Source organism: Dendronephthya gigantea, unplaced genomic scaffold (genome assembly GCF_004324835.1).
Source record: "Dendronephthya gigantea isolate DGI-Jeju-01 unplaced genomic scaffold, DenGig_1.0 000185F, whole genome shotgun sequence".
NCBI classification, from domain to species: domain Eukaryota; kingdom Metazoa; phylum Cnidaria; class Anthozoa; order Malacalcyonacea; family Nephtheidae; genus Dendronephthya; species Dendronephthya gigantea.
The window spans coordinates 334,388-355,580 of record NW_021163195.1 but is presented as its reverse complement, the minus strand read 5'-3'; the positions used below and the strand labels follow the sequence as shown (position 1 = coordinate 355,580).

Here is a 21,193-nt window from a genome sequence, read left to right as displayed (position 1 = left end):
AAGTATACAAGCGGCAAATCAACTAAAACGAATGCAGCACTGCTTTATCAATAACCAACTACATTCCATACGTCAGAAGTGAATTTAATCGGACAAAGTCGGATTGTGTGATCGGGTCTTGAGAGCAAATCTATTTAAAAATATCTTTAGGGAGCAAAGCCCGGTGAAGGTGGCGAACTTCCGGGTCACAAGGTCACACCAGAGATTGCAAAAACGCGATTGTCAACCTTGGGTGTGGCATTGATCAGCCCTCCACCACATCATGATATTTACTCCATTGAAGATCTTGCTGAGGTCAGTATAGTTTGGGATAGTATGTCTGGTAGGAAAGACTAATATATAACTGAGTTGTTCTAATAACTTTTTATTATTGTGGGGCCATTCAGTAGCGTAGCCAGCCTGACGATTTGTCCCGCTATGCTAATATACTAGTGTTCATTGACTGTGAAAACAATAAATTTCTAAAGAAATGAATCATTATAATAACTCGAAATTTACATAGCGGGACAAAATCGTCAGGCTGGGTAACGCTACTGGGGCCAGTTGTATAAATGACTAGTTAACTTTTAACTGCAGTTGAGGACAGAATTGGCCACTTATAGTCGTGTATTTCTGAATTAACTAGGATTTAACTATGTTAAAGTGTTTTATACGACCGGCCTTAGGGGTTGGAAACAAATTTAAATATTCATCAAGCTTCAGACAGAGAGGGAATGGTTTTTTTGTGAGGACTAAACGTTCCAATAACCTACTTTTTACGAGGAACAGACTTCCTTGAAGATTAGTAAATTTAGGCAGGGGGCAAAGTTCTGGAGAGGTCTCCATAATTGTCCCTCATGTCAACCACTTTGTTTTTTTCAAGTCTACCCAATAATGAAACAACTTTCTAGAGCTTAAATCGATTATGACTTTTGGCACTTCACTCGATGCAGGTAAATTCTAGAGGTTCAAAGGGTCTTAAAAGACAAGAGCAAGAGCATTGCACGGCATCGCATAAGCGTAGGTTCGATTCCTGCCGGAGGACCGATAGTTGACTCATTTTTCCATCAACTGTTCCTGGCTTGAATTTGAAGTGTGTATAATTCCACTCGATTTTAAGACCCTTTGAACCTCTAGAATGTTCTAGAGGTTATGTCAATTCTTGTGATGGATGATGAAGAAATATATTCGCTGTTTTTTTAGTTGATTTTCAATCTGAAATGCTCCAATCCCAAGTCAAGAATTAGCGTTAAGCTGGTGTCAGAGGTCGGTGTTGGTGTAATTGCCGCTGGTGTGGCTAAGGTAATATGTTTTTGTGTTTTTTATCTATGGAAACAAAGAGGAATTTCGTTTTGAACTAATCAGCATATTTGTTTACATTTTTCAGGCAGAGTGAATCAGAATGCCTAAGTCTTAATACTTCATGTAAAATGGCGAATGATGTTTCTTTTTACCGGAAGTAGTCAAGATTTATGCATTCTGATTGGCTTACTGAAAATGCAAACAAATTTGCTGATTGGTTATTTCACATTTCACAAACATTTCACATCTTTTTACATGTGTGTATGACTCAGGACATATCTCCTCTCTCCCCAGGGTCACGCCGAACACATCGTGATTTCCGGCCACGACGGGGGGACTGGTGCTAGTTCGTGGACCGGCATCAAACACGCCGGATTGCCGTGGGAACTGGGTCTGAGTGAAACACATCAGACTTTGGTTTTGAATAATTTGCGGCGACGAGTTGTCTTGCAAACAGACGGACAATTGAGAACAGGTAATTGTTGGCAAATAGTAGGTTCTAACTATAGATTACACTTTCATCCATGCAGAAAATTCAAAATCCAACACCACAGCTAGAGTGCCTTAAAATGAGTTAAATGGTAAAGTTTGGCCGGAAATTTGGCAAAATACATGGGTAGTATAGCTCTGCAAAGTTCACAAAGCCCTTATCTTCTTGTATCTCGCTAAAAATAAAACTACTTTTGGCTCAAAAAGATTTTTTCTGCATATGTAATACAAGTATACAAATTCACCATATTCATAAAGGTATATTTCTCGTGCATATTTTACAATATTTTTCAATCAAATTTTGACCAAAGATGTTCTTTTTTAATTTTAATTTTCTTGCCTGTATCAAAATTTAGTCAAGTTTATAGCTCATATATAATTATATTTATTAACCAACATTAGCAATATCGATCTCTCAACGAAGCTAACTATATCTTCACCTGATTTCAGGCCGTGATGTGATCATTGCTGCCTTGCTTGGGGCGGACGAATTTGGCTTTTCCACCGCCCCATTGATCAGCCTTGGCTGTACGATGATGAGAAAATGTCATCTCAATACGTGCCCCGTTGGCATAGCAACACAGGATCCTGTTTTGCGAAAGAAATTTGATGGCAAACCAGAATACGTCATCAATTATTTCTTCATGATTGCTGAAGAGGTTAGTGACGTACAGTTGATGTTTCATTTGATTATAACCCTTAATCCTAACCTAAATCCTAATCTAAATCCTAACTCTAATCCTAACCCTTAATCCTAATCTCAATCATAATCCTAGTCTTAACCATATTCCAAATTCTGTGATCCTAGCACTATTCCAAATCCTCAATCCTAATCCTCGATCCTGACCCTAATCCTAGTCCTAACCATATTCCAAACTTAAATCCAAACACTATTCCAAATCCCTAATCCTAAGGCAATCTTCTGAGGTAATTTCTAGAAGTAACAATGATGGAAAGTCGCTCTCTTTCTTCACCTCAAATGGCCAGGCTCTGAAAGGATATCTGTGTTCATCTAGGTACGCGAATACATGGCTAAGCTGGGTTTTAAAACAATGAAGGAAATGATCGGGCAGACACAATGCATCAAGAATTCTGAAGATCCTTTGAACGAGAAAACTAAGGTTCGCGAAATTAGATATTGGATGAAATTGTGAAATTGCAATTCATGCAAGCTTCTCAACTATCTTTCGTCGTCTGAATGTATGTTCATAGTGCTGGTACTAGTAGAACTTGTAACGAATTGTATCGACATTTGATGTTTTACCTTATATTTGAAAGTTCAGGGGCCGGTTGTATCACGCCCGTTTAGCTTAAACGGTGGATAAGTCAAAATTAAATAACACTCTTACAACTCTCTTGAATGAGTCAACTTGAATATTATGCACTGAATATGTAGTTGTAAACAGTATCTTTGTATTAAGGTTAAAAACATTTAGTTTGCTTGTTGAATAAAACGGCAGACTTGCTTTCTATTTTGAACTTAACCACCGTTTAAGCTAAACGGGCTTGATACAACCGGCCCCAGAAGATCAAAGCGAAATTTATATTTTTTGTAGCTTCTTGACTTCGGAAAGATTCTGCTTCCAGCTCATTCCTTGAGCGAAGGTGAACATTTTGGTGGAACTGAGGGACAGGAGTTTGGATTGGAAGATAGAATGGTGAGATTTACTAATATCATACCATACGATACCATACCATACCATATCATATACCATACCATACCATACCATACGATATCATACGATACCATACGATACCATACCATACCATATCATATACCATACCATACCATACCATACCATACCATACGATATCATACGATACCATACGATACCATGCCACCGTACCATACCATACCATAACATACTATACCATACCATCATAAACCATTTACCATGAGATGCAGTACTTTGCTTATACCAGGCCATAATGTACCATAACCTACCAAAATTTAAACCATACTACACCAGACGGTCTCCTCGTTTCTTTAGGAGGATGAACTCATCGCAGCCGTTCACGATGTTCTTGAAGGGAAGCGAAAAAACGTTCTCATTGAATTCAATATTGGAAATCAAGATCGAAGTTTTGGAACAACAACAAGCTATCACATATCCAGGTAACAACCCAGATTTAACCCCACAACATGAAAAACATTCACCCTTGGAAAAATAACGAAAAATATATCCATGTTGATCTTACTTTGAAAAAATGAGGCCAATTGAAACGTTCAGGTCTCTTTCAGACGACGAACTTTTCATCTACCGAACCTCATGTTAAACGAACTAAAGTCTTTATTTCAAGTTCATTTGCATTTGATTTTGTACATGAAAAGTTCGACGTCTGAAACGGGCCTAAGTTTGAACCAAAATAGCATCAGAAAAATCTGTTTTGTTGTGGTTGCAAAATGCTACAAGATTTATACTAAAAAGATTTATTTTATCTGATTATTTTCCTAGAAAACTCCTCGACACTGGCCTACCTGAAGACACGGTTTTCGTGAAACTTAAAGGGTCTGCAGGTTTGTTGATTTTTCTGTGTTTCATTTGAGCAATATTACCAAGAACACTTAATCTATTTGTTGTAACCCCATAAAACGCACTCAATATATGTTAAAAATTTCCTTTTTGATATTTTCAAGGTCAAAGTTTCGGGGCGTTCGTTTGTCGTGGTATTACTTTAGAGTTGGAAGGAGATGCAAATGACTATGTAGGAAAGGTAAATATATTAATTTGCCCTGAGTAAAACTTCATAAACCTAACTCTTTAATCCAGGAAGTGGCTTTTGGATTCTTCCTAAATTTTTCCTTAAATCCAAGGTTTCAATGAAAAGGCCTTTCATTTAAAGTTTCTTGACGTTAAGGCAATGTTACTTCTTGTATTTACAGGGTCTTTCTGGCGGGAAGATAATATTATATCCGAGCAAGAATTTGCCCCAGAATTTCAAAGCTGAAGACAATATCATTGCTGGGAATGTCTGTCTCTATGGCGCCACGTCTGGGAAGGTTTGTAATCATTAGTTCTAAACTGTTCTTCCTAGAGGTCCAATAAGGATCATCTCTTATTGATCCAGTGTTACTACAAGAGGAAACCTAAACTAAACTAACTTTATTTATGCTGGATAGCTCTATCAGTTCTAAACTGTTCTTCCTAGAGGTCCAGTAAGGATCATCTCTTATTGATCCAGTCTTACTACAAGAGGAAACCTAAACTAAACTAACTTTATTTATACTGGATAGCTCTATCAGTTCTAAACTGCTCTTTCTAGAGGTCCAGTAAGGATCATCTCTTATTGATCCAGTGTTACTACAGGAGGAAACCTAAACTAAACTAACTTTATTTATACTGGATAGCCCTATCAGTTCTAAACTGTTCTTCCTAGAGGTTCAGTAAGGTTCATCTCTTATTGATCCAGTGTTACTACAGAAGGAAACCTAAACTAAACTAACTTTATTTATACTGGATAACTCTATCAGTTCTAAATTGTTCTTCCTAGAGGTCCAGTAAGGATCATCTCTTATTGATCCAGTGTTACTACAGAAGGAAACCTAAACTAAACTAACTTTATTTATACTGGATAACTCTATCAGTTCTAAACTGTTCTTCCTAGAGGTTCAGTAAGGATCATCTCTTATTGATCCAGTCTTACTACAAGAGGAAACCTAAACTAAACTAACTTTATTTATACTGGATAGCTCTATCAGTTCTAAACTGCTCTTTCTAGAGGTCCAGTATGGATCATCTCTTATTGATCCAGTGTTACTACAGGAGGAAACCTAAACTAAATTAACTTTATTTATACTGGATAGCCCTATCAGTTCTAAACTGTTCTTCCTAGAGGTTCAGTAAGGTTCATCTCTTATTGATCCAGTGTTACTACAGAAGGAAACCTAAACTAAACTAACTTTATTTATACTGGATAACTCTATCAGTTCTAAATTGTTCTTCCTAGAGGTCCAGTAAGGATCATCTCTTATTGATCCAGTGTTACTACAGAAGGAAACCTAAACTAAACTAACTTTATTTATACTGGATAACTCTATCAGTTCTAAACTGTTCTTCCTAGAGGTTCAGTAAGGATGATCTCTTATTGATCCAGTGTTACTACAGAAGGAAACCTAAACTAAACTAACTTTATTTATACGGGATAACTCTATCAGTTCTAAACTGTTCTTCCTAGAGGTCCAGTAAGGATCATCTCTTATTGATCCAGTGTTACTACAGGAGGAAACCTAAACTAAACTAACTTTATTTATACTGGATAGCTCTATCAGTTCTAAACTGTTCATCCTAGAAGTCCAGTAAGGATCATCTCTTATTGATCCAGTGTTACTACAGGAGGAAACCTAAACTAAACTAACTTCACTTTTAATTCCTTAGGCATATTTTCGTGGAGTGACTGCCGAACGCTTTTGTGTTCGCAATTCAGGCGCCATTGCTGTTTGTGAGGTGGGTCCAAAGATCTTCAAACGCTGTACTAAGTATGATTATGATTATGAAACACTGCACAGATGCAACTGAAATATGTTGTTGTAACTCAATAGTAGAATCTGTCTTACATTGTAAAGAATACATTATTTTTCAGGGGTGTGGTGACCATGGTTGTGAATACATGACGGGGGGAACGGTCGTTATTTTGGGACCGACTGGAAGAAATTTTGCGGCCGGAATGTCGGGAGGGATCGCTTACATTTTTGACCGGTAAAAATTGTCGAAGTATTGGCGCTTATAGATCTCAAATATGACAAACTGGTAGCAAATGTGAACAAGCTTCTGACGATTTCTTTCCTATTTAGGTCAGGTAAATTCCCAAGTCTTTGCAACACACAAAAAGTTGATCTTGATCCATTACAAGATGAAGATTATACCTCACTAAAACACATCATTCAGGATCACTTTCATTACACGCAATCTACCGTGGCAAAGACCTTGTTAGATAACTGGAGTGAGGCTGTTAAACTCTTCATCAAGGTTTGCATATTGTCGATAATATAATATATGATAGTTTATGAAACTCTTATGTCAACTCTCGCTTGTCAACTCTCATGCAACTCTTGTTCTCGTTTAATCAAGCAATAATAGTTGATGAAACTCTCATGTAAACTCTCGCTTGTCAACTCTCATGCAACTCTTTTTTCTCGTTTGATAGCAATGATAGTTGATGAAACTCTCATGTAAACTCTCGCTTGTCAACTCTCATGCAACTTTGTTCTCGTTGATCAAGCAATGATAGTTGATGAAACTCTCATGTAACTCTCGCTTGTCAACTCTCATGCAACTCTTGTTCTCGTTTGATCAAGCAATGATAGTTGATGAAACTATGTAAACTCTCGCTTGTCAACTCTCATTCAACTTTTGTTCTCGTTTGATCAAGCAATGATAGTTGATGAAACTCTCATGTAAACTCTCGCTTGTCAACTCTCATGCAACTTTTGTTCTCGTTTGATCAAGCAATGATAGTTGATGAAACTCTCATGTAAACTCTCGCTTGTCAACTCTCATGCAACTCTTGTTCTCGTTTGATCAAGCAATGTTAGCTGATGAAACTCTCATGTAAACAAACTCTCGCTTGTCAACTCTCATGCAACTCTTGTTCACGTTGATCAAGCAATGATAGTTGATGAAACTCTCATGTAAACTCTCGCTTGTAGGTTATTCCTCGAGAATATAACTAGCATTGAAACAGCAAGAAAACGAGGAGATCTTGGTTAGTAGAAAATATTCCGAGATGTATAAACACTATTATTTCAACGATTACTTGAAGTGATATTTTGTATGTGGTAAATTAAGGATAAAGTTTATCAAAGGTAACGTTTTAAATCATTCAGAGTGAAAACCTTCGCATCAAAATGGCGATGAAAAGATGGATGGTAATTTTTACGAAGAAGTGCCATTAGAAAGGATTCGGTGAACGACATTGCTGATATTGAAGAAGCTGTTCCGAATGACAGTGATGAGAAAAACATTGATAAACAAAGGTATTAGTAAATATCGGTATATTTAGGCCCCGTTTACACTATACTGGATTGTTTCCGGAGTGGGTCAAATTTTGTAGCAGTAAAAAGAAAGGCAGTAAAAAAATTACTGTCAGAGATCAAAGTAAATATACCAAATCTATCAAACTAATAAGCATTTGCTATAACCGTTGCCCTTTAAAGGGAAAGGAAGATATCGTGACAATCGAACCAGTATAGTGTAAACGGGGCCTTAGACTGTTAGAATTTCTCCTTCGAGTATTCACCAATTCCGTGTCTTTGGTTTTTTTTGGGGTCCGGGCTAAATTGCTCGCCTTGCGTCAAAGGCCCTGGCCAGCCCTTATTGAGAGTTTGACAAAACAATTTAAGTTGCTATCTTTGCCAATCAGTCCAGATTAGAACCACAAAGAATCAAGGTGTCTAGTAGAACACTGCTAGCTTGTTTGATGACTGAATTCAACATCTTTTACGATTGCTTTCAGAGGTTTTGTGCGATAAAAGACGCGCGAATGCTTACAGACCAGCTAAGAAACGATTGAAGGACTGGAACGAGATCTATAATCATCCAAACAGAAGGAACTGAAGGTGCAAGCTGCAAGGTCAGCGTTGCATGGAACTTCATTTTACTACGTGATGAAAGCAGAGTTTACTGCCTAGCGGTCCAGTGTTACTACAGGAGGAAACCTAAACTAAACTAACTTTATTTATGCTGCATAGCTCTATCAGTTTTAAACTGTTCTTCCTAGAGGTCCAGTAAGGATCATCTCTTATTGATCCAGTGTTACTACAGGAGGAAACCTAAACTAAACTAACTTTATTTATACTGGATAACTCTATCAGTTCTAAACTGTTCTTCCTAGAGATCTAGTAAGGATCATCTCTTATTGATCCAGTGTTACTACAGGAGGAAACCTAAACTAAACTAACTTTATTCATACTGGATAGCTCTATCAGTTCTAAACTGTTCTTCCTAGAGGTCCAGTAAGAATCATCTCTTATTGATCCAGTGTTACTACAGGAGGAAACCTAAACTAAACTAACTTTTTTATACTGGATAGCTCTATCAGTTCTAAACTGTTCTTCCTAGAGGTCCAGTAAGAATCATCTCTTATTGATCCAGTGTTACTACAGGAGGAAACCTAAACTAAACTAACTTTATTTATACTGGATAGCTCTATGAGTTCTGGACTGTTCTTCCTAGAGGTCCAGTAAGCATCATCTCTTATTGATCCAGTGTTGCTACAGGAGGAAACCTAAACTAAACTAACTTTATTTATACTGGATAGCTCTATCAGTTCTAAACTGTTCTTCCTAGAGGTCCAGTAAGGATCATCTCTTATTGATCCAGCGTTACTACAGAAGGAAACTTAAGTATTTATACTGGATAGCTCTATGAGTTCTATAGTGTTCTTCCTAGAGGGCAAGTCTTAATAACCCTTATTATCGTGTTTTGTCTATTATAGATGCATGGATTGTGGCGTGCCTTTCTGTCAGTCAAAAACTGGCTGTCCTTTGGGAAATGTAATCCCGAAATGGAATGATCTTGTTTTTCACGTAAGTTTTAAGCAAAAATCCTCTTTTCACTGTACTATTGAACTAACTGAAACTGGGTAAATGAATATTGCAATTTAATCTCCACTCTCAGGGTCAATGGCAAGACGCTTTGGACAGATTGCTGCAGACAAATAACTTCCCAGAATTCACCGGAGAGTTTGCCCCGCGCCATGTGAGGTAAGAAACATCTGATCTCATAACATTTAAGCAGAAACTGTATTGATAAAAACCACGATTTTTATGATTCATTTCACTGACCAGAGATCTTCAGATTTCAACCAACCTGGATAAGCTTTTCTATTTTTTTCGTCATGTTGTCAGGGTGCCTGTGTGCTGAGCATCAATTCACAACCTGTTACGATCAAAAGTATCGAATGTCAAATCATTGATGTTGCTTTTGAAAAAGGATGGATGAAACCTCAGGTAATATCATCTGTACTCCATCAAACACCCCATCAATAAGAGATGATTCTTACTGGACCTCTAGGAAGAACAGTTTAGAACTGATAGAGCTATCCAGTATAAATAAAGTTAGTTTAGTTTAGGTTTCCTCCTGTAGTAACACTGGATCATTAAGAGATGATCCTTACTGGACCTCTAGGAAGAACAGTTTAAAACTGATAGAACTATCTGACCTCTGGACCTTGGTTTATATTTTCTAATGTACTTATTTTAGCCGCCTCAATGAGAACAAACAAAACTGTTGCTATCATTGGAAGTGGTCCTGCTGGTCTAGCAGCTGCCGCTCAACTCAACAAGGTATCAAAATTAAACTTTCAAAGCCATCGTAATTTCTACATGAACAAATTTTTATCAATATCTCTCTTCGTTAAATCTTGCTAGACTGGCTCAGGTGAACTGCCCCCCCCCTCCTAGTGCTATTGAAAAATATAGACGTTCTCTGTTTAAAATATTTAGTCTATATTTAGTCTTCACTCTTCACCCTTCGAAGACTGCCTGTAGTTGACGGTCGAAAGCTCGTCAAATAATAAATATTTCAACCTGAGAACGTCTATATTTTGCAATATAATTGACCCTGGTTAGCATCATATATATTCAAAGCCCCTCATGTAGTGAGAATTTGTGATAAGATTATTATTATTATAAAGATCTGGCTATAATATAAAACAATTACAGCATTCGACGTTCGCTTATATGCGACTCAATTTCATGCTGAGATTGTTAATATGAGATATTTTTCTATGTTGCGTAATATATGCTCAAAACCTCAGTTATATCTTCATGCAACAGCACTAAAATTTTCAGCATTAAAATGTTTTGCAAACCTGAAAAGCATCCACAAAGTATGTTTACTGTATAATCTTAAAATATTGTGAAAATGAAAAGATTTCTCGGGATACGCCGGGAAGAAAATGACACTTGAATCGAAGCTTCTTTTGTATTCATTTCAGTAATAATGGCGTTGACATTATATAATAGCCGCATTATATTTTGAAATAACTCCTTTCTTTGGTGTTTTGCATTCACTAAATACAGTTCAAAACTTAGTTCACAACATAATCTAAAGAATAAAGGTAAATTAAATTAATTTTGAGCGGTACGCCGAAAAGATTTTAGGTTTTAAGCGTTTTCCCGCCAAAATATACGACATTAAATATATCGACATTTGACTCTATGTTTTGTTTTTAAAATGTTGTATTTTAAAGGCTGGTCACCTTGTCACGGTTTATGAAAAGAACGAGAAATGTGGCGGATTACTGATGTATGAATTCCTTCAATGAAAATTGAGAAAGAGGTTTGTTTAAAATAATGAATATATAATTTGCTTCATTTTACCAACCTGATTAAGACCTAATCCTAACCCTAATTCTAGCCTGATTTAAAGGATTAATTTCGTGTATTCAGGATTTAGTAAACATGGAATTATTTCCAATATTATACCTCAGATTCAAATAGTCCAATAAAAAAACTGTATTTGTACCACGTGATGAGTAGATTTTTTGTGGAAGCACATAGACTGCGAACTTAAATCCTGGTTTTTACCCGGGGCATGTAATTTAAAGTCGAATTACCCTCTTTTGCCCGCAAGGGAGGGTGATTCCACTTTAAATCACCCTCGAATTCGTAAACTAGCCTGCCGTTACGGGTGTCAGATTGTAAATATGGCCGACGGCAACAAGACGCCGGACGACAATGACGAGGGAAATTCGTCGGTACAAGATGAAATTGAACGACTTTTGTCCAGATTTATATTTTGATTATTTTATATTTCATAAATGTTAAATTATCGTTATTATATTTATTTGAAATAAAAGGTATTTGCCTTTTTGTCAAAAGCTTTAAATTTTCGGTATAATATATCAGTTATCAACCTTTCACTCGGGTGATTCCACAAGAAATTACCCTGAGGGATGAAATATTCCTCGGGCAGCGCCCTCGGAATATTTCATCCCTCAGGGTAATTTCTTGTGGAATCACCCTCGTTCCAGGTTGATAACTGATAATAATTCACACCAGATCACGTTTCACGAACTCCAGATTCCAAACCTACGATTCCGTGTTTTCCATGGGATCATTTGTAAACAAATACCAGCCCTTGTGAAAGACACTTGAAATATATTTCACCCAAGAATTATTTGTCTGTTGCTTTAGACACATAATTCGTCGAAAGATTCGAAGTAAATTCTAATACAGACTTTATCCGCATCGATCATAATATACTTAGTCTAAATATTTCATTATTATGATTGATTTTTCTTGGTATAAAGTATCGCTTTCTTCGAACTCATTTCCATATAATGAAATAAGAAATTCCTACCAACACAAACACAACCAATTGCAAGTCAGTATTTCAACAGGAGGTCAATTACCTTTTGTCACAAGACATGATAATGATATCATATTTTCATACAAGCAAATTCCTGTCTACAAAACACTCCTTAAATATATTTGTCTTCGTAAATTTATCATTTTTGGGAAGATTTCGGGAAAATACAAACACAGACTTCTTCAAGAACGAAGACTGTATCCATATTCAGTCTATACAGCGAGGTTTATACTACAGAGCGACAAACAACACAGAACTTGCTTTATTATTACGACACAAGAACGACGTGAAATATGGCTTCATATATACAAGGCTACGATGAAAAAGGTTTGTGAACCAAATCAATCGAAATTTTCATTGTCAGATTTGCTTCAATGTCTTGAAAGAGCCGGTTATGTGTTCGAGAAACCAGCATTCTTTTTGCCGTTGTTGTATTACGAAACATCTGGAAAATTCTCAAACATGTCCAACGTGTGCTGATGAACTGACCGTAGAGACTTTGATCGAACCACCGCGAATGGTAAAAGATTTTTTAAATGAATCAAAAATTCGTTGCGTTTACATCGACAGAGGTTGTCAAGAAGTTGTAGAATTACAGCATCTTGACCGGCATGAAGATACATGTGGATATACACCAGCCGTTTGTACAAACCAAGGCTGTGGTTTAATTGTCAACAAGCGTGATCTTATTCACCATGAAAGTGAAGTCTGTGAATTCCGAAAGTTGAAGTGTCACTCGTGCGGAGAAATAACCAAAACTTTGACAAATATGGAGGAAAGAATGGCGAATATCGAGAAGAATAATGTAACAATTGAAACTAAAATAACAAATTTAGAGAAAAATCGTGAAAGAAATGCGGCAGATATGAACAACAAAGTCGATGGATTGAAAACAGCTTTGGTCAGAGCTTTTGATGAAATGAAGGACGTTCTTATCACGATGGAGGGCAGGATAGAAGAAAGCACAAGAAATAGAAATGGTTATAAGGAAAATATAATTGTTGCTGGAGGTTATGGAACTAACTATGTAGAGATGTTTAACTGGCGTCAAAGAACATGGTCGCCATTACAATCAATGCCAACAAATCGTTGGGGAGCGACTTCATTTATTTATAACAATCATATGACCATAGCTGGGGGTACCTGTGGTTTGTCTGACATTGTTGATGATATGATTAAAATGAATATTGACCGAAACCCTGATCTCTCAACACACTGGAGTGACTGTCCTGTTAAACTACCTGATAAGTTGAGATATCACAGAAGTGTGCTGTATAATGATCAGTTGATAGTGTCTGGAGGTGATAATAGAAATGGTTTATCTGACTTGATCAGAGCAGTCCAGCTTGTTCCTCCCTATACTGTGAAGACCTTATCAAGAATGCCAGAACCAAGACATGGTCACAGCATGGAAATATTTGATGATAATTTGTTGATAGTTGGTGGAAGTACAACTGACAGTTACAAAGACAGCCTCAGCAGTGTTGTACTGTACGATATAAAGAAGAATGAACTGAAACAGTTGTCACCACTGCCGTATGAAGTGAGTGCTATGGCAACTGTGAGATGGGGAGACAACATTGTTGTTATTGGTGGTGCTGACAAACAATGCAAGACATTAGATACAGTTATCATTTACAATGTCAAGACAGAACAAAGTCACATGCTGCCATCAATGAGATTTAAGAGGAGGGCATGTACTGCAGTTGTTATTGAAAACAACATTGTGGTCCTTGGAGGATTGGGTGAGCAAAGAATGCTGAAGTCAGTTGAAGGTTTCAACTTTGAAAAATATTCTTGGGAAGAATTTCTAGAAATGTCTCAAGCAAGATGCCGACACACTGCTTTTGTTGTTTGAAAGATGTAAAAAGTATTCGTGAAAAAGCAATGAGACTTCCAATCTGTATAACAATTTCAAACAGTTGAAAATAGATTAAATATTGTGAAATAAAAAAATAAAATAAACTGAAAATTCCCTCGTATGCGTAATCAATTATCATTGCCACACAAAATTTAAGAGTTAAAACGTTCTTTCGTTGTCGTGTTCACGTGAACCCGCACACGTTGTCGTGTCGTGAACACGCACAATAATTGGTGGCTATCAGGTATACAATATACTTTATAAGCGCCGTGGTGGCTATCAAATCAACTGAGATTAAAACTCTTTTTCCACTTGGCGTAATTTTGCGCGAAGTTAAATTTCTCGTTGTCTCAAAAACCTGATTTCCAGCGCGCTTTTCTAGACATAATGTGGAATATTTTGTTTTATTTTTTAGTTAAAAGCAATTTATTGAGAATAGTTTATTCTAGCGGTTGCAATTCAAAAGAAATAGATGGAATTTTTTTGCTTTTTGCCCAACAGACACCTTGAAACCCAGTCTTTTTAGAAAAAAAAGAAGCTTTCAAGTCTGTTTTTTTTACCACTAAACAGCAGAGAAAAAATTGATACAAATCAACACACTCACTGACCTAAATAATTAGATTACAGTCTATCAATTTCGGGGTGACAACACCCTCCTGGAAACCATGACGTCAGGTGAAATAATCGTCTCATTACTTTAGGTCGTTCAAAGACGTATCCATCTTCTGGCTGAGGAAGGGATAGGATTCATCCCAATACCGAAATCGGAGTCGATCTTTCCGGCCAGCAGCTGCTCGAGTCATATGACGCCATCCTTTTAGCGATTGGTTCAACCGTTCCACGTGACCTCCAGATTCCTGGTAGGCAGACAAACCCAATTTCATAATCAAACCTAAATACTAGAAAATAGGAAAAACAGTTTAGAATTGATAGAGCTATTCAGTATAAATAAAGTCAGTTTAGTTTCCTCCTGTAGTAAGACTGGATCAATAAGAGATGATCCTTACTGGACCTCTAGGAAGAACAGTTTAGAACTGATAGAGCTATCCAGTATAAATAAAGTTAGTTTAGTTTAGGTTTCCTCCTGTAGTAACACTGGATCAATAAGAGATGATCCTTACTGGACCTCTAAGAAGAACAGTTTAGAACTGATAGAGATATCCAGTGTAAATAAAGTTAGTTTAGTTTAGGTTTCCTCCTGCAGTAACATTGGATCAATAAGAAATGCTTACCAAAGCTTTTAAAACATTTAGCTCCCTGAGTTGAGTGTCCAGTTGAATAGTTTTGAAACTTTCTATACCAACCTTGCGTATATCACTTGTGGATATGTTTAACATAAAAAAATGTTGTCAGTTCAACCAATGAAAAGCATAATCTTTCGCAAGTCGGAGTAACATAAAAAAAAATTCAATCTTTAGGTCGAGAACTTAAGGGCATACAGTTCGCTATGGATTTTCTGGAAAAAAATCAAAAGAAACAGCTTGGTATGTTTAAATTTGCTTCATCGAAATTCATTTAATCGAACTGCAGTCCAGTTGAGCTGTCTGCAATAGTTCAAATGTTAAACATAAAGATCGCATCTTGTTTTTACAAGAGGGTAAATCAATTACGATTTTGTTGCCCTCCACTCGATGTAGGTAAATTCTAAAGGTTTTTAAAGGGTCTTAATTTCGAGTAAAATCATACACAACTCAATTCAAGCCAGGAACAGTTGAGAAAAATTAGTCAACTATCGGTCCTCCGGCAGGAATCGAACCTACGCTTTTGCGATGAACTATTCCTGGCTTGAATTCAATTGACCATAACGAAAAAGATGGCGGATGTACATTTTACCAGAATGCATTGCGGTCGGAAATCGTTAAAAAAAGCGAACAGACGTCTTTTAAAGGACAGGCATAAAACCAGAAGTTAATTTCTTCGCTGAGTTAAAATTTCACGTCATTAGGAGTTTTTCTTGCCATCTTTTTTCAGTCATTCATTCTTAATGCCCGCAATGCACTCTGGTAAAATGTACATGCCGCTATCTTTTTCGTTACGGTCAATTGTGTTTGATTCCACTCTAAATTAAGACCCTTGTTTTTACAAGTCTATCCGGACCATCACTTTGCATCAAGTTGTTCAACAATTCATTCACAACTTTTTCGCAAAGTAAAATTTTCCTTTAATAATCCCACAACCTTTGATATATTTTTCCTTTTAGGTCCTTACAGTGGTAACGTCACAGACGCACGTGATAAGAACGTGATCATCATTGGTGGAGGCGACACAGGTGTAGACTGTGTGGCCACCTGTGTGCGACAGGTTTGTGATACAGCAACTGCATGGCTAGCGCCGGATAACGCTATCCAGGTTCCGTACAACCGTCCTCCGCAATTCATTAACCTGTTTAAGAGGAGATATTTTTCTATGTCGCGTAATATATGCTCAAAACCTCAGTTATATCTTCATGCAACAGCACTAAAATTTTCAGCATTAAAAATGTTTTGCAAACCTGAAAAGCATCCACAAAGTATGTTTACTGTATAATCTCGAAATATTGTGAAAATGAAAAGATTTCTCGGGATACGCCGAGAAGAAAATGACACTTGAATCGAAGCTTCTTTTGTATTCATTTCAGTTATAATGGCGTTAACATTATAACATTGTTGATAGCCACCGCATTATATTTTGTAATAACTCCTTTGTTTGGTGTTTTGCATTCACCAAATACAGTTCAAAACTTAGTTCACAACATAATCTAAAGAATAAAGGTAAAATAAATTAATTTTGAGTGGTACACCGAAAAGATTTTAGGTTTTGAGCGTTTTCCCGCCAAAATACGCGACATAATAAAAAATCTCCTCTTAATAACAAGTTTTACAACTTTATAAAATAACAACATTTGTTAGGGAGCACATCTTGTTGGCAAGATGTGAGATCATTGAGTTTTTAAGCCATGTAGGAGTCTTGTTATTTTGACCAATTGCTTTTCCTGATACCATTTCAGAATGCAAGGACGATAACGACATTCGAATTGCTGAGCGAACCGCCTAAGAACAGAAAAGACGCAAATCCGTGGCCTCAATGGCCGCGCGTGTTCAGAATTGAATATGGGCACGAAGAGGTGAGTTTAGGTTTCCTCCTGTAGTAACACTGGATCAATAAGAGATGATCCTTACTGGACTTCTAGAAAGAACAGTTTAGAACTGATAGAACTATCCAGTATAAATAAAGTTAGTTTACTTTAGGTTTCCTCCTGTAGTAACACTGGATCAATAAGAGATGATCCTTACTGGATCTCTAGGAAGAACAGTTTAGAACTGATAGAGCTATCCAGTATAAATAAAGTTAGTTTAGTTTAGGTTTCCTCCTGTAGTAACACTGGATCAATAAGAGATGATCCTTACTGGATCTCTAGGAAGAACAGTTTAGAACTGATAGAGCTATCCAGTGTAAATAAAGTTAGTTTAGTTTAGGTTTCCTCCTGCAGTAACACTGGATCAATAAGAAATAAATATGTTCACAGGTTGCAATCAAATACGGCAAAGATCCTCGGCATTATAACACCCTGAGCAAGGTATGTTCATACGTTTGAAAACACTTGACAATGATATTAGTTTATTTGGTAAAAGCCCTTTGGCAAACGGTTTCTTTATTTAACACTGATTTGTTTTAGGAATTCATCAATGACGAGAAAGGAAACGTCACCGGCATAAGAACAGTCAGAGTGGAATGGGTCAAGGTGAGGAGTGATCGAGTTTGCAGCTTGGTCTTACTCAATCGATCTTAAAGTGTCCCCTCTACCTCATTCAGTCCCCCCTTTACCCCATCCAAACCAAGGAGTCCTCCCCTTTCCCCCATTATTTTCTTCTCCCAAGGGTCTTCCCCTTAAGGTCTGTTCACACGATCCAATTTTGTTGGATCCAATTCACTTCTGATGGATGTTTTATAGTCTGTTGTCTTGTAATGTATATCAGCAGTAAATCCACTGAAGCCAATGCACTACAGCTTCATCAATAGCCGACTATATTCAGTAGCGTAGCCAGCCTGTCGATTTGTCCCGCTATGCTAATATTTTAGTGTTCAATGACTGTGAAAACAATAGATTTCTAAAGACATGAGTAATTATAATAACTCGAAATTTACATAGCGGGACAAAATCGTCAGGCTGGCTACGCCACTGACTATATTTCATACGTCAGAAGTGAATTGGATCCAACAAAATTGGATTGTGTGAACAGACCTTTACTCCATAAATTCCATCAATCGGGTCACCTCCAATCCACTCCCTGCATCGCACTCTTTGCAATTGATCCTACGATCCTATCAGCTTCAACAGTGATTGATCCATCGATTTTCCTAACAGATCGTCAAAAATTAGAATTACGTACAACCACTTTTCCATTTAGGACATCTCAGGCCGCTGGGCGATGGCTGAAATACCAAATTCTGAACATATTTTCAAAGCAGATCTGGTGATCATCGCCCTGGGGTTCACTGGACCAGGAAAAACTTTGGCGAAAGAACTTGGCCTCAAAATGGTAAGATACATTGCGTATGTATTTATATCCAATCAAATTATATCACGATTTTAAATATTTACAACGCCACATCCAAAGATGCATGGTTTAGTTTGAAAATAATCCTGGGCCAGTTGTATGAAAGACTAGTTAAATTTTAACTGTAGTTAAGGACAGAATTGTCCAATTCATTCGCGTATTTCTGAGTTATCAAGGATTTAACTATGCAAAATTTAGTTATCTTAAAGGGTTTTATACAACCTGCCCCTTGAGGTAATTACCTTTTCTCTCCGTTTAGTTGGTGATTTGTTAAATAGTTTAGTGATAAATATATTGATTGATTGACAAATATATCGATCTATTGAATAACGGATATATTTATTATTTGACAAAGATATCGATCTATTGAATAACCGATATATTGATTGATTGACAAATATATCCATCTATTGAATAATGGATATATTTATTACTTGACAAAAATATCGATCTATTGATTGGCCGATATTATTGATTGATTAACTAATTGATAGTTTTTCATTGATACATCGAATGATTTACCCATGTATATCATCCATGATTGATTTATTCATCGATTGAATAATTTATCGATCATACCATGATATATTGATTGGCTCTTAATGATTGCGTGTGTTTGATTACTTCAGGACATCAGATCAAATTTTGCAACAGAAAGGAATAATTTTAACACAAACGTCCCGAAGATTTTCGCCGCTGGAGGTATGAATTAACTTGACCATCTAAAATGCAAAATATTTTGAAGACACCTTAGAATTTGTACCAGTAAAACTGTCATAGACCTCGCTCGTTCAAATGAACCTAAGAGGTATTTATCAAGTCATAAAAAATGTTTGGTTCAGTGTAGAGAACTTAAACAGCTTTGGCCAAAAAGAATTTGACATATTGATCAAATCTGTGTTTGTATGTGATAATTTTTGCTTGAAAATTGGCTAATTTAACTGTGCATATGACATTCAGAACACCTTCGTACATAAAAAGTTTAAAGTTCATTGTAAAATTGCAAACATATCTCAACTAGATTGGGAATTCATAAAATCCGGTTAAATCCATCACAAATGGTGAATTCTGAGCATACCAAAATGGCGGCAAATTAAGGCCAAATATAAATTCTAGTCGAGAGGAAATTTACTACAATCGTGTTGTTATGTGATTTGCAAACTAGTTTAGCTACGAAATAATTGATATTTGCCACTTCTAATCACTTTAATTGCTCTCAAAGCGAAGCAAAATCAGCAAGGCTGGTTTAAGTATCTGATAAAACGCTTCAAAACTTTGCATCAAATGTGGTATAACAACTGCCTAAATACACCAAACACTTCTCGACATTTCGACCTGAGGGCCTTCGTCAGGAGAGTTGATACTAACTCTCCTGACGAAAGCCCTCAGGTCGAAACGTCAAAATGTGTTTTGTCTATTTTGGCAGTTGTTATACCACATTTGATGCTAAGTTGTTTGAAGACGCTACCACGCTGTTCCCTGGTTATATTGCTTCAAAACCTAGCTCAAAGTAGTAAAACAATCTGTTCCTTTCCAGACTGCAGATATGGCCAGTCCTTGGTCGTGACTGCGATAGCCGAAGGCAGACAGGCCGCGAGACAAATTGATTTGCATCTCATGGGAACGACCTCATTGGCTGGACCAGGTGGAGTAATTGTCAATCATGAATCACGTGTCAGCATAAGGTCAGAGTAACTGTTCAATTCCTCCTCAGTGGAGCTGTTTATAAATCACGTCTTACAGACAATGTTCAATCAACTATACTAGCTGTCAGCTCTAGTGAGGAAAATGGGGAAGATATCTCTATATTCGGGGTTTTTTTTCACTAGTCTTATCTCCACATTTACCATATTTGTCTGTGAATTGAACCGTGAATAGCTATAGATAAACAATACTTCGATACGAATGATAAGGTTGTTTACACTTGAAATTTTCGCTTTTGATTTTTGGCGCCATTTTCTTCGTTTGGTAGATGTGATTTAATGGGTAAGTAACAGATGTTTCAATTTAGGGCATTTTTACATCAGAGCATTTATGACTATCCGCTCGTTCACATCTATCAAAAGAAGACAAACTCAACAAAAATCAAAGTAAAAATTGCAAGTGAAAACATGCCTATAGTGATCTGATAATGATTGGGAAAAATTATCGAAAAATTATAAAATCGAAAAAATTAGAAGATATTGGTCACTATGATATTTCACCAAGTTGGTCCAAACTTTTAGTTGTAAAAGAGCCTATTTAAATTCCTAGCCATATATTCAGATTTTTGAACTATTTTGGGAAGGTAAGAACACTGCTTATATTAGCTTCGCCCTCTGTAAGGATATATCAAATTTGTATTTTGTCATTATACTGATTATTGTGGGAATTATTTTGTTTTAAGCTGTTCTTCCTAGAGGTCCAGTAAGGATCATCTCTTATTGATCCAGTGTTACAACAGTAGGAAACCTAAACTAAACTAACTTTATTTATACTGGATAGCTCTATGAGTTCTAAGCTGTTCTTCCTAGAGGTCCAGTAAGGATCATCTCTTATTGATCCAATGTTACTACAGGAGGAAACCTAAACTAAACTAACTTTATTTATACTGGATAGCTCTATCAGTTCTAAACTGTTCTTCCTAGAGGTCCAGTAAGGATCGTCTCTTATTGATTCAGTGTTATTACAGGTGGAAACCTAAACTAAACTAACTTTATTTATACTTGATA

General features: G+C 36.6%; 1 protein-coding gene across 1 annotated transcript; it reads left to right on the top strand.

The window, feature by feature from the left end:
• Positions 1 to 150: 150 nt before the first annotated feature.
• On the top strand, positions 151 to 20,765 carry LOC114538473 (glutamate synthase 1 [NADH], chloroplastic-like; the record flags this gene model as incomplete). Its single annotated transcript, XM_028559654.1, is given in 29 exon segments — positions 151 to 294; positions 1,183 to 1,281; positions 1,576 to 1,756; positions 2,221 to 2,429; positions 2,787 to 2,891; positions 3,327 to 3,428; positions 3,762 to 3,886; positions 4,227 to 4,288; positions 4,409 to 4,485; positions 4,655 to 4,771; positions 6,147 to 6,215; positions 6,352 to 6,467; positions 6,563 to 6,737; positions 7,668 to 7,744; positions 9,439 to 9,472; positions 9,617 to 9,720; positions 9,973 to 10,054; positions 10,963 to 11,020; positions 11,023 to 11,051; positions 14,646 to 14,691; positions 14,694 to 14,804; positions 15,363 to 15,428; positions 16,145 to 16,245; positions 16,931 to 17,047; positions 17,450 to 17,500; positions 17,600 to 17,665; positions 18,333 to 18,464; positions 19,112 to 19,184; positions 20,020 to 20,765. Coding segments are annotated over 29 exon segments (2,886 nt in total), but the record flags the coding sequence as incomplete, so codon positions are not given.
• Positions 20,766 to 21,193: the final 428 nt, after the last annotated feature.